The sequence below is a fragment of the Balaenoptera borealis genome (genome assembly GCF_965194805.1).
Source record: "Balaenoptera borealis genome assembly, chromosome: 21".
In the NCBI taxonomy this organism is placed as follows: Eukaryota; Metazoa; Chordata; class Mammalia; order Artiodactyla; family Balaenopteridae; genus Balaenoptera; species Balaenoptera borealis.
Window position 1 is genome coordinate 23391958 of NC_138880.1, and position 15126 is coordinate 23407083.

General features: G+C 34.9%; 1 protein-coding gene across 9 annotated transcripts in view; it reads left to right on the forward strand.

Annotated features, from left to right (window-relative positions):
* Positions 1–15126, forward strand: part of SORBS2 (sorbin and SH3 domain containing 2) — a 230452-nt gene that overhangs the window by 110884 nt on the left and 104442 nt on the right. For 4 of the 9 annotated variants that reach the window (XM_082375171.1, XM_082375165.1, XM_082375168.1 and 1 more), the window contains exons 3-6: positions 984–1033; positions 6141–6233; positions 10858–10884; positions 11119–11243. In XM_082375171.1, coding sequence (XP_082231297.1) covers positions 1024–1033; positions 6141–6233; positions 10858–10884; positions 11119–11243 — 255 coding nt within the window. In that variant the 5' untranslated portion in view covers positions 984–1023. Of the gene's footprint in view, positions 1–983; positions 1034–6140; positions 6234–10857; positions 10885–11118; positions 11244–12028; positions 12671–15126 lie in introns of all 9 variants that reach the window. The other 5 variants (XM_082375166.1, XM_082375167.1, XM_082375169.1 and 2 more) reach the window with 3 other exon arrangements.

Below are 15126 nucleotides of genomic sequence, written 5' to 3' on the forward strand. Positions count from 1 at the left end.
AAAAATTGTTTTAACTATCGGATGTTAGAGTGCTAATGCACATGGAAACTGAATGTGTGGTACAGGGGAAGTTCACGTTCATTAAAAACAGGCCCTACTCAGGAGCCAAGGCAAAGTGGCCAGGGTTAAACATCTTTCAGAGAGCTCTTCCTCTTAAAAGAACTGCTTCCTGAAGAGCCTATCCTTTCTCTTTGGTTGTAGGTTATGGATAAATAAGAAACTCTAAAAATGGGCTAAGAGAATACGCCAGGGAAAGAACTAAGTCATCTCACACGTCAAGAAATAATACAAATATTAAAAATTTTTTTTCTACAACAAGCACCATTTTCCCAACCATTTCAAATGAATTAATCTCAATTGTTATACAGCAAACACTTCAATGGGAAAACCCACCATATCTGATACTGAAACAGAAGTGGGTTTTGTAGTAATCATTTATTTCTTGCATCTTTGTAAAAATAGATGAATCTTATCTTCTTTGACTATTTGCTCAACATACATATTAAATACATTAAACATTCCCTGGTAGTAAATTAACTCTATAACAAATTGAAAATAATAATTGAATAATGCAAGGTAATCATTTCAAAGTACCAGAGTGCTTATTAAAATTCTGGAAGAGGATGCTTAACAACCAGTGATCCTTTCTGGCTTAGAGAACAAAAACTGTTATTATAAATGTTTATGAAAGCAATTTAATTTTTAACAATGAAAACCCCACTCCATTTTCATCCATTAATGGTCACCATTAAGCAAAAACATAAGTTTATGTTTAGGATAATAAGACCAATAATAACTGAAGTTTAACTTGAATAGAACTATAAATTCTGGCCACCTTATTAAACTCTAATTTAAATAAGACTAATGATCATGTGATATTAACTCACAGGTACACCAAAACAGAACAAAAACAAAAACACTCTTTCATGATATTTTGTTCCCCATGCTAGTGAACAAATTAATACATCATTTTTTTTCTACAGGAAAACTGAAGACTTTAATAACAAACCCTCCAAGGTCAAAATGAACACAGGTATGCTGTCTCTGTTAGTTTTAAACTCTTCAGCCTTGCTCTCTAAATATCATCTTGGCCCTAAATCATTAGTTTAGCACTCTGCTGATCCTAAATATGATACTGAGTTTCTTAGATAGTCTAAATTCATTACTTGATTTCTTTGTTTTTGTGTTTTAATCTTATAGCTATCAAAAGTAGACTTTTCCGTTTTGCTGTCTATTCTTACTCCCTTTCTCTGTAATCATATCATGACATTAACTCCTGTAAACCCTAGGAAGAGGTAGCATGCCATTCAATGCATACATCTGAAATCTCTCACTTAAAATAGGTTAAATTCATAGGCAAGTTGCTCTAGTAGAAAATATTTAAAATCCCCCGTTCTGTAAACATTTTATGTTGACAGCGACCGACCGTAGATAGAGTGCCAAAGCTTCACAGGAAATCAGCTTAATTAATCCACAGACACAATACACTTAAAGTCTTAAGCATTATATTTTTTGATGTGGGAACAGTATCTCCAAATAGCTTAATAACATTGGTGCTCTGAACTCTTGTGCTGTATACAGATTAACTGTAAAAATGTTTGTGATACTTGCTTGATACATATGATTTTTTTCCATAATATAAGCATTTTAGCTTATATTTTCACCTTCCTCTCCCCCTGAAATTTTTATATTCAGTGTTGAATAATTCTGGAAAACAACTGTCTCACTGAAATTTTGTAACTTGTATTTTAAAAATAGCACTTCCTATCCACAAGTGATCACTGGGAAGTTGTTTTAGTGCCATCACTCCACAGCAAAGGAGAAAGGATAGTGGAAGACGTTTTTCTCATGTCAAGCTGGTTGCCTTTTTGCTGTCTCTTGTTATCAAATTGCCTCAAGGGAGGATTAACAACCATTGGTGAAAACCAATATCTAATCCCTAGATCAAGTGTAGAGACATGCGCTATTGAACATGATTCTGCAGCTGCCCTTTAGCAGAAACCTGCTGTAACCGACCAAAGAGAATTCGAGGTCGGCTGGCCCCTGAAGATGCAGTCAGCCCGTAGGTGTGTAGAGCACCAGGCAAGATGAGGATATTGGAGACAGTCGAAATATACAAGGAAGGCTTAGAAATCAAGAGAAATTATAACCCTGGAAATGAACCAAGAAAAGTCATTTGGACAACTGGAGATGACAGAATTATACATGGGAAATGAAAGGAAAATATTATTAGGCAAAAGAGATTGAAGAAAGCAAATAGAATAGAGGGCCCACAGCTGAGCTATGGTAAGTCATACTGTGAAACTGCAAAATCACTCCAGCAGGACGTGCACAGGAGGAAGTTATATTTACTGATTGTTCTGCAGCATTTTCCTGCAGACCTAAGTTGAACATAACTTCCCAATATCCTTCATTTTGTGGAGTCTGATTTTCCTATTTATTATAACCCTATTATGACAGAGGTATAATATGTGACTATACTAAATATGCCATATTCATTACAATGCATTTAGTAATTAACCTTCCCATTCATAGAATTCAATCCATAATAACAAAGTCGGCAAATAGAAATTTGTAAATTTGTTTAGTTCTCTAGGGTACTTGAGCCAAGTTACTGTTATAGCAGCATGAATATAACTCTCTAAACATCCTCTCATTAAAAGGAATAAGCTGGGCTTTATATGGAATGCTAATTTGCATAGATATTTTGATTATATGAGTGAATTTATACATCTATGTATGCATGTAAAATATGATATTCAAACATATGCATACATAATTAATTAGAAGTGACTGGAACCCTTTGTTTAAAATGCTTTGTTTAAAATGTTAAAATACTATAATGTTGCTATAAAAACATACCACTTTTGAAAATACATATAAATAATACTGTAGGAAGTTGAAAAAAGCATTGCCACTGTATCTCAAAATGAAGTAGAAATTAGTTCCTAAATAGCCAATAAATAAAATGGGTCTTCATTATTTAAATACCTATCAATCATTAAAGGGATATATTACTATTTCAGTGATCAATGTTCAGTCACTAATGTTTAAAAAAAAAAGATTCTTTTAAAGCAGCTCTTTGTTTTTTAGTCAAATACATAATAAACGAGCCAAGGGAATTGTGATACATTTTTCATACTAAAGTATCTAAATAATGTATAAAAATATACAAAACAGCATGTTTTGTATATTTGTTCTCTTGGAATTTTCGATCCACTATTTTCTAAGGAAAATCTTAGCTATGGAGGAAAGAGAGTAAGACATCAAATGATTCACTGTATGTGGTTTACTTCTGTGAGTGTTTTCCAGCAGTAGAAACAGCTACTGAGAGTCTTGCCGCTGCCTGGAAGAGTGTGCAGGTCATTAATGAGTGTGAAGGTAACGGTAGCATTAGGATTCTTTGGGATGACCTAAGTATGTAAGACAGCACCCTCATTTTGTGATCTTAAAGATATCTTCAATAAATAGCAGAAAGTATGGACACAATAAGTAGAAACAACATAATAGATTTCTCTGTTCCAGCAATTTCACAAATGCCTCAACTTTTCAAATTAAGCTCTTTATTAACCTGTTACTAAAGACAAATTCTCCAGTCATTTTATCTAGTTCTCAGAGTTACCTAGATTACAAAAATTATTTAACCCACGGGGCTTCCCTGGTGGCGCAGTGGTTGAGAATCCTCCTGCCAATGCAGGGGACACGGGTTCGAGCCCTGGTCTGGGAAGATCCCACATGCCGCGGAGCAACTGGGCCCGTGAGCCACAACTACTGAGCCTGCGCGTCTGGAGCCTGTGCTCCGCAACAAGAGAGGCCGCGACAGTGAGAGGCCCGCGCACCGCGATGAAGAGTGGCCCCCGCTTGCCGCAACTAGAGAAAGCCCTCGCACAGAAACGAAGACCCAACACAGCCAAAAATAAATAAATTAATTTTAAAAAAGAATTTATTTAACCCAGAGGTTCCCACACTTTCTTGGTTTACGGTGCCAAGATAGTTCAGTAATTTTCTACCACACTCTCAAGCCAAAAGAAGTACCTAACAGTTGTATTTATTAAGTAGTTAGGTGCAAACAACTTAGTAAGTACTCATGTTCTATCAACTCAGAAGCAATTTGAAAAAATAATATACTTCAACTGAAAAGTAATCATTTTATCTCATTCTTTATAACCACAGTTACTTGTTATTGGGATGTCTGTGCATATTGGATGCTACAAAACTTCTCAGACTTGGAATTAGATTGTACATCACCACTCCCAGTTACTGGTCCAGGTTACTTTCACAGGGCACTTGCTTTCCATCACAGCAATCACCAAAAACCCAGCTTTACAAAGATGTGACATCATTTATAGGAAGATAACACGACCTCTCATGTTGAAACTGGGAACTACCTCAGGATAGTGGTGTATGCAGTCTGTCTGATAGATATCGCTGTGTTTTCCTCAAAAATGTGAACTGTGTCCCCAAACCCTTGTGAATCCACTGAGGTGGGTGCTCAACACAGAGTTCTGGAAACCAAAGGCTTAACCAGTGACCTTGGGTCTCCTCATTCTGAAATTTTCCCTTTGCATCTCTGCTTGTTTTCAGATGTTCAAAATTAAAAGAACAAGAAAATTAAATCTCTTAGAGAGCTTTCCATTTACACTTTCAACACCCTGGACTACTTAACCCTTTTAGACATTGACAGCTGCTATATACTGCATATTAAATTATATTACCTCCATTTTATCAGAAACACTCATCCCTCATAACTATTTTCAGTTTGCAGAGATTGCTAAAATCCTATTGGTGCCTCTCCTAAAGATACATTTTGTTGTATGTTCCTACCATTTATGTCTTTCTGTATTTGGTCTTTGATTTGTTTGATTTACTTTCGTATGTTGTTTCAAGTCATTTTTCTGTTTTAATTATTATCTGCATTACGAAATTGTTATTTTAAGCATATATCAATATTTAAGAAATTATATTTTGACATGAGAATCATTCTATCAATTTTAAGGTCTGCTGACCTTACTACTTGTGATTTTACCAACAATTAGTCCAAATCATACTTTCAAGCACTCTTAAATTCTCTCACATCCAATAACAAAGTGGATACACTCCTTAAGAAATAAAGAAAAATAATATATAAGACTAGCATGCGGCAATATATAATAATTATGCTTAATATTGGTGGTTAAAGAATTTATCTTCTTGTTACAACTTTCAAAAAGAATTAAATTTAAGTTCTTTTGGTTGCAGGGGAATGAGCAAAACTATTTATTGCACATTCCAAATAAAAAGGAATGTGGGAATGGAATTGGAATCTGTTCGTAAATAGAACATTAACCTTCCAATTTTAGAAGTCTTGTTATGCTAAACTTCTCAAATCATATTAAAATAGCTGATGAATTTTCACTTACTTTGCTTCATGTTGTGATTTGCATAAGTGAAAATATACAGATCATATACATATTTTTCGAAAGTACAAAAACTAATTTTTAAAAACATGGTCATTTCAGTACTGTATATATCAACATTGTTTTTTATCTCAATTAGGCAAATTATTCCCATAACTAATAATAACCATGGGAAGACACAGTATTGCCATAACACCATTTGTTTTTCTTTATGAATCTTATGTATCAAATATATTATACCTATAACAGCTAACAACTTTTACTTCAAGAGGTTCTTCAAGCTGTTTTCAGGAATCATAATAGCTAGAATACAGTAAAACCTATATGCTGGATACAAAAGTATGTTATATACCATAGCTCTTAATCCTGAAGTACAGGTTATTCATAACTCTAAAAGCTAGTTACACTGCTTGTAAATTTAATAGTTGAATTTAAATGGTATAAACAAAGTTGAATTCTATAGCTGTGTGTTATTTAAAGAAAAACCATAAAATGTTAAGTATAAAATCTGATTTTTTATTAAATCATTGGCATCTATTTCTAAGACAGACCCCTGGCTTTTTCTTCTGTTTTGTTTTGCTTTAGTTTGGGGTGGGTGTAAATTCTGCAGATGTATTCCATGGTTACTAGTTCTGACTGTTCATCTTTCTCATGGATGTCTGCCACATTTCACTGAAAATGCATGATACTGCATGTGCTTTATCCTTTGCTGTGGCCTCTGCTATATCATTTTTTTGCTTCCAGATAGCGGTGGGTGTGCTCGCAAACGTGCTGCCATGTCTGTTACATTAACATCTGTGAAGAGAGTTCAAAGTTCTCCAAACCTATTGGCTGCAGGTATAATATCACTAACTCACAGAATGTCATACTTGAATGCCTTTCTCTGACCTTTCTTTCTTTCCAGAATTATCCTGTTTGGATGATGAAAGTGGCTGTAAATACCTTTCTAATGCCCCACAAGTTCTTATTTTTCTTGTCTCAAGAATAGCTCCTATCCCTTATGACTGTTTTGCTCTAAAAATAAAAAAGCCAAAGGAAACTGATATCTTGTAGAAAACATTTTAAAAATCTAATTAAAAACAACAGTCACTTGCCAAAAATGTGTTAAGTAAATGCAAGTGTTAATAACTATTGAAGTTTTTGTATCGCATGAACTAAAGGAACATAATATTTAATTAAGATAACTCACAGGTGCTTTTGTTGTTTTTTACCTAAAAATTGTTGGGGGGTGGGGACATAGAGGGTTAGGAAGTGGGATTTGCAGGAAACTGAATCTTTATTAATTTGCTTCTATACCAAAGGTTGCGAATATAATGATAGAATATTAGTTTTGAAAGAGACTTTAAACCTTCCTTTAATCCAATCAGCAAAGAACCTTCTATTGTATATTTTTAAACATCTCGGTCCAATTAAGATTAACATGCACCCACAAGTATAAATATACTCTAGAAAGTAACTGGGGGTGATACTTCAGCATCCACTAAAGTGAGTCTCCTTATAATAAATAATCTCTCATGACTTCCACCCTGGCCTCTCTAGACACTGAAATACACCCATATGTTTTGGTGACTGGTTAGCTGGTTGGTTGGTTTGATTGTTGGTTGGCTAGTTGAGGGTTCCTTGGGGTTTTTTTTAATAATATTCATGGCCTTTGGAGCAGAAGTGGGAAAGGGATGAAGAGTGTTTAAATAATTCTAATTCTTACGGTGCATATTAGTGTCTTTTACACACATCCATTTAGTCGTTAATTAAATAGTCAGGATGTCCTTGGCTTTAAAGCCACTTGATCCTAAACTACCCAGCTTCGTTGAGGAAAAAACAAGCTTCCATGTGGAGAATCCCACTCCTGCCCACCACCTCCAATCCATAAAGAGATTTCAATGTCTAAGTTTAAATACGAAGCCAGGTGGTTCCATAATATATTACATTTTTTAAAACAATGTAAATTGCATTGTAGTGTATGTAGTATGATCTCATTTTGGTTTGAAAAAAATTCTCTTTATATATGTATTTGTACATGTTTGTTCATGTGTATGTGAGCATGAAAAATGTTAGAAAAACTACAAATGTAGTTTGTAGGGAAATGAGAATGAAGAGAAATAAGAAAGTAAATAAAATAAAGTCCAGGGACATCAGGTAGTTGGAATGTGTATACCATGAATATCATTGACATTTCAACCAAGTAAAATTCTAGCCCAAGCTACTCAGATGTGAACCATTAAGGCACATGCTAGGGAACATGGCAATGCTTCAAAAATGCCATATTGTTGTTATTTATAAAAGTAACCACAGAAAGAATACTATTAGGTTGAACTAGAGACTGCCATTTTGGAGAGTCAAAGCTAGAAGATTAGTAATTTCATATCATTCAACTTAATATACTATAATGCTTCAGAATCAAAATATTAGAAAATGTTAAATACTTGGGGAATATAAAATAATCTTCAGTAATAAAAGTTAGTAGTCGCTCTGGGCCATTTTAAATTTCGTATCACTCCTATTATATCAAATAGGAGTAAGAGTTCTAGAGAATGAGGTCCCCTCAATTTTGGATTTAATTGTTACATTAAAAATAGATCTCTTTTGTATTAATTAGACATGTAAGGTATGAGCCCCTTTTCAAAGAAGTTTTAATTACATTTTGAAGAAAGAAATCAGCCTCTTTGTATGCCCACTCACATTATACGGTAGCCTTCATAATAAGAACTTATTTGACAGTCCTTTTTGTGAATCAAAGGAAGATTAATAAATATTTATTGCTTTAAATATTGTTAAAATAGAGCAGCCTTTAAGTAGAGGCTGTTAGACTACCTCCACAAAAGATTCGAACCTTCCCAATCTCTCCTCCCAGATCAGAGAGTCAATATGAGCTGCTAGTCATCAACTATTTGTCCACTAAATCAGTCTGTCTTTCTCTTTTGCTTTTACAAGAAGTAGAGTCCCAATGGACAATTCATGTATTGGAATCATAAAGTTGGAAAGGACCTCTAAGGACGTCAAGTCCAATGCCCGACACCAAGCCAGGAATGGAACTTCTCTGACAGGTGTTCCCTACCTTCTGCCAGGACACAGGGAGTGCTCATTGTAAGAGTAAAGAGCAGTTATAGTTTTTGGTTCTCAGAGACTCTATTGATTTTCACATGCAGAACAGCCAGGGAACAATAAATCTGTCCCATTTCCTCATTCTTACATTTTCAAAGAAGCAATGACTACCCACTAAAGAATACTAGAAATTAAGGGCTCTGATCCCTAGAATTCTAGTTCTGTTTTTTTCACAAGTGAATGGTCATGAATAATGTTCATGATATTGATCAAAACCATTTTCTCCATGCATTTACCAAGTCATTTATTGGCCCAACCCTTAAAAAAAAAACTTTTTTCTCTTTACTTGACATGGATCTAGGATTTTAATCATTAATATAAGCTTCATTAAAATATGGTTTTGTCCTGAAGTTTTGATCCATGGCCATTTTTATCCTTTCTCCTTTCTCATAATTCTACACACTTGTGTCTACAGTGTAAAGCAAGGCTTTTCCGTAGAGCTCCCCATTATTAATATCTCATATTTCCTGTAGCATAGGTACAGTTTCATTTGGAGATACTTGGGCCTGGTAAGAGGGGAAAGGGATAGACCCTAGTTGAGCCTACAGTGACTATCCTCTGATTCTTGCACCTAATGTTTATCCCACTGAAGTTTCCATAACCTCCAATATGGTGACCAGTAAGAAGAAACAAAACTGGCCCTCTACAAACTGTCAATTACAGGAAGTTTATTTCAAGTGTCCTTCAAGTCTGCTCAACATACCCTCCTCTTCCTCACCAAGTCTACACCTCTCACACCTCCAAGCATCTGGCTCCTATCACATCTATCCCCAGCACGTACCCTTGTTTATAAGCTCAGTTTTACCAAACCAAGAGTAAAATTAACTCCCTATTCTCAAGCAAATAATTACACTATAAGTAATAATAATTATTATTAATGCTGCTTCTCTTTTCAGTGCCACTTCCCCGAGTCCCAAAACTTGTTCCTTTTCCACAAACAGTATGTGGCACCAGGTGGTTATTAAATCGCTCTCCTTGGGTGCCCCAAAGCAGCCTTCTGATCGCTCTGTATTGCTACACTGTGTTTGCTTTCTTTATAGAGAGACCTCATCATCATTTAAGTGCTTGAGAATTTCAATCATTTCTGCTTCCATCAAATCCTAGAAGTAAAGTCTAATAAATATTTCATGTATAACTTTTCAAAGTTATTTTTACTTCATGGTACCCATTTTATTACTCTGATTTTGAGTTCATTGGAGATAAGTCCATACTAAATCAGCAACTATCATAAAGAATGAAGATTTATTAGTCTCCTCTAACTCACCTAAGCTGGAGTCATTCTAATGTACTCTGTGCCAATTCACACTTATTTTTCTTCTTTTGATTTGGAAAGAATCTATTATAAATGTTTTATCTAAAAATCAAAGTCTTGTATTTCTCAACTAATTTTTATCATTCCAAATTTATGTATTTAGATTTCAAAATAACTATTCCTTAAGCATTAGAAAGAAAACAGAGAGTCCTTTTTACATGCAACTTTCATGTTCTATTAGGCATTGAAATAACAGCAATTAATAATGGTTTCAGGGAACATGCAGAAGGAATCCAGGACCTGGACAGAAGGTTAGGCTGAATGACCCTTAAGATCCTTTCCAAAATTACAGCTTTATGATTCTAGGTGAAGTTGGCCATGTGTTATAATAGAGCCAAGCAACACAAATTGATTACCTAAAATTGTTCATAAGTTATAGGAGATTCTTGAATGTATAATTCCAATAAAACTGAGAGTAAATATGTCATTGAGCCACTTCCCAACTGCATTATCAAAAGCAATTTATTACTACTGAAATGCTTACTGCAAGACAATGGAATATATTGTAACAGCTCTTTCAGAATTGAATATAAAATGACTCAAATGGCAATAAGAAGAAAATTCAAAGTCTAGAGAATAATTTGAAAATATCACATAATATGGTAGGGTATTTATACTTTCTTAAGGTAAAAAACCCCACAAACTACAAAAAATCGATGGCATTGAAAGCTAAGGATCTGGTGGATTGATTCACTGCTGGGAGAAGCATTCATTGTTTACAAACCATTTGATCCTTTAATTTGATATTTAGAAATTCATCCAGCTTAAGCAATAATAAGATAAAATTGAATGGTTGCAATATTACTGAGGGAAAAATCAGTGTTTGATATATGTGTTAATTATATATTATAGATATTTAATGAATTACATTCTAATTGGAGTAAAAATAAATGCACAAACTTCCATTAGTTTATTTGATGTACCCAGAGTTTTAGAACTGAGATAATGTTTGCCAAAAAATACATGTAGCTCTTGGCCAAATGATCTTTACGCGACTGTTTGTTTCTTTCACCGGAGTATTAATTTCAACATTTCTTTTTCTTTTAGGGCGTGATTCTCAGTCACCGGACTCAGGTACAAAAAAAACTATTCTGAATAACCACTACATTTGTTGTGAGTTTTTTTTTAAAACATATTTATAGCCACATTGCTAATCCTACCGTAAACTTAAACTGCATATACATTTATGCATATTAAACTTTTAAGAAGAAAACTTCCATTTTGGAAATAAAAAATAAATTCTATTTAAAAAATGTTAAAAGTGAATGTAGATATTTTTGTATCCGATTTGCTTTCCCTTAATAAAAGCTTGGAGATATTACAATGATCGAAATCAAGAGACACTGAATGGAGATGCTACATATTCCTCTCTTGCAGCAAAAGGTTTTAGAAGCGTTCGACCAAATCTACAAGAAAAAAAATCACCAGCTCAGGTAATGTTGCACACTGTTGTCTACTGTGTTATTTTAAAGCACAGCTATTAGGCCACTGCTCTAGAGCCTCTTTTCTAGTAACATGCATATTTTGATATGTTTCATTTTTGATATGGTTTTGCTTTTGTATTCGTATTGACTTGTATTTACAACATGGAAGACATGTCTTAAGTTCAAAACAGGTTTCTGAATATTTTTTCTAATTCAGCTGATAAAAGCAGGTCAGTTTCTGACATAATTTTTAGGATATTTTCTAATTCTTAAAAAACTGCCAGCTGATGATTTGGATTTCAAAGTTATGAGGTCAGCAATATATTATTTACTCAATAAATATGAGTTATACAACTGCTCATTATATCAACTAAAGAAACTCTGTGTTGGAGATATTAGTAAAATTGTGTTACAGGCATGAAAAGTGTTACCAAAACAATGTGAGTAAATACTATATATATATATACCTCAAGGTCTAAAAATATGCCAAGAGAACATATGTTCACTTTTAACCTAATTTCCCAGAATGTAGATGGAGACAAACTTTATAATGTATTCTCTATAAAACTATTTTCCTCCAGAGGGCAACTATTGATAATAAATTAAAACACATTCTAAACAAAAGAAAAATGATCATTCAATCTGGCCATCAAAATGTATAGCATAATAAGAAGGTATCACGTTGCTTTACTTTCTTTAAGGGTAGAGTTAACACTGGTTTAATGATTAACTTTGACTTTCTCTCTGTTTTTCCTTCAACATTATTTCTTTCTCCGGATGTTTTGATAATCCAGGCACCCCTTCCACCACCCAGAAAAGAGAGCTTTTGTAGCTCCTTGATAACCAGTCACACAAAGGGTGACATTTTAGACCAATTAGTAACTAACACACAAATTCCCTCCTGTACAGAGTTCTCTACTAACAAAACACCTCTTCAGGGAACTATGTATTCTAATGATGAGTCCAGCCAGACAATTGTATATTCTCAAGAATCTAACACAACTGTGTCGTATACACAAAAAATCACTAATCCACTACCACCACCTTCCAGCACAGGTCCCCCACCAAAAGCTGACATGAGTACCCCATTTCTACAAGAGGACTACACGCAAGATTCTCAGACTCGGAGAATCTCTACGTTGAAACTAATCCATAACCAGGATCCAGGAAGTAGCATCCCCTTTAATCCTCCACAGTTTTCCAAATCTGTTGAAGTACCCTCATTTCGCAAAAGGCCTTGCTCACCACCCCCTAACCCAGTGCCTGAGATACACACAGCATCTCTTTCCATTCAGATAGCTCCCCTTTCAGGACACGATCCTGAAAGCCACAAACAGCCACCTGAGCTTTCTCCAGGGACTGCAAAGATACCTCTTCAGCCAGAGAGACAAAAACCTGCAGTTGCTGCGGCCTCTCAGTCCTCAGACTGCCAAGTGGTACCTTACACTTTCCAATCTCTTCTTACAGCATTCTGTAGAGACCCTAACTCCTTTGGTTTGGGCTTCTTATATAATCCAATGCTTTGTTAGTTTGCAATCAGGAAAGGAGAAAGAAACCATCTTCCTATTTAAAACCCTACTAAATTCATCGAGAAGTTTCTAGGTATTTTTTAATTTAAAAAATATCTACATAAAAAAAAATATCTACAGATCTTTTATCCAGAAATAATGTTTTAACAGTTTCTTCCTTCTAGGTATTTATTAGAAATCATTGATGATTGGTTATCACTTAAGGCTGCAAAGTACTTTTAAGTTTTAAAGAAATATTTTTCATGCCAGACCTTTGAGTACCTAGATCTTACTTTATTTACATGTGTAAAACCTCTTAAAATAATTGTCCATTATAATTCACTTTGGCAAGAAACATTCATCTTAATTCCACCAGAGTTTATTTTCTTGTAGTTCAATATTCATTTTCATTGAAACTTGATCAATTTCTACCTTTTTAAGTTTATAATTTCAGAAAGTCTATTAATCAATCTTTAGTACTCAGACTATTAAGAAGTAAATCTTTATTTGCTTATACATAAAATTCTCCCATAGTGTCATTCTGCTGATATTTATTAATCTAGTTAGAAGAGAAATGTGTTTGTCTTCCTGGCTTTTCCACAAAATGATGTAATGTTAAGAGCATAAGCTTTAATGATAAAGTGCAGATTTCAATCCAAGCTCCATCACTGGCTATGTGATGAGGCAACCATCCTAACTACTATGTGAGTCTGAACAAAGAAATGAGAATATTAATTAATCCTTAATTCTTAGGTTGTGATAAGAGTAGGGAGATAGTAGAGGTAAATTACTTAGGACAGAGCAAGCCCTGCGTAAATGGTAGCCATTTATAAAGGTACACTAGCAACTGCAGCAGTAGTAGGAGTCTAGAAAACACTCATATCTGAGTAAATAATTTGTATAATACTATTTCCTGTAGCTGTGCTATTAAAGATCATTCAAGACATATCCTTGAAGAGATGTATTTTTAAGCTTTATAGAAAATCTTCAACAGGCATCTGATTGACACCAAAATCCTCTCCCCCTGCCTGCCACACCCATAAAGCAGAAACCTTAAGCTTAGATGATTAAAAAGACAAGTGGGTATTTCTATACCTCTACTAAAACATTTCCTTCATCAGCTAATCATGATATGCAAAATTCATTCATTAGAGTAAATTCTTTGAATAAAGGTAGTATTTTCTAAAAGCCCTTATGAAATAATAATAATAACAATAGCAGCTAACAAACACTAAGAGTTTACTATATGCAGATGCTGTTCCAACTTATTCACATTTATTAATAACTTCCACAATCCCATGAGGTAGGGAGCAAAGTCAAGCTGAGACACCACAGACAGGGCTGGGCTAGTGTCAGACAGCAGACTTACTTGTGTCCCAGGACGTGTCCCTGGAAGCATGTGTAGGAGCAATCACAGCAAACGCTACCACGTTCACAGCTCAGTTCACTCACCTGACATAGTTTGGTTCTTCTAAATCATTTTATTATGTTTGGAAACTTAAGTTGATAACTTTCTTCCCTATGGCTTTGTCACCGTCCAGGCTGACCGGAGACAGTTGGTTTCATTATACAATCCTCAGGGAATCAGCATGAGCCACAAGTTAAGATTTGAGATGCTGTCACTTTTATTCATTCAACAAATATTTATTGGGCATGCGTCGGCTGTTCTAGTCACAGAGCTGCATTTGAAACCACTGATGATCAAAGTCTTGTCGGGGGTAGAGGGGACAAATATTAATAAAAACTTAGATAAGTAGATTACTACATACATTAGAAAGAGATTATGTAAATAAACTAAGCAGCACTGAGCAGGGATGTGGGGAGCAGAGTCCATGTTAAATAGGATAGTCAAAGGGTCTTCATGCAGTAGATAGAACAGCTTTGAAGGGGGAAGAACATTCCAGGCAGAGGGAATATCTAGTGTAAGGGCTTTAAGGCTGAAGCACTCCGGGGCTGCTCAAGGACCAGCAAGGGAGTCATAGGGAAGGAGAGGAATTATGTGAGGCGTAGGTAAGAGGAAGTCAAGTCAGAGGTAACAGAGGCCATAGGACAGATGCTCCTAGAAGCCACTGCAAGGATTTCAACTTTTACTCTCAATATAAATGGGAGTCATTGGGGGATTTTAAGGCTATGGCTGTCATCATTTGACTTATATTCTAACAGAATCATTCTGGCAGCTCAGTGGAGAACAAACTATAGTAGGGCAAGAAGGAGAGTAGGCAAGCCAGGTAGGTGGCTATGGCAACAACGTAAGTGAAAAATGGCGGTGGCTCCGAGCAGGGTGGAAACGGTGGAGGTGGTGAGAAATCGAATTCTGAATGTATTTTGAAAATAGAGTAAATAGGACTTCCTGACAGATTGCATGTTGGAGGTGAGGGAAAGAG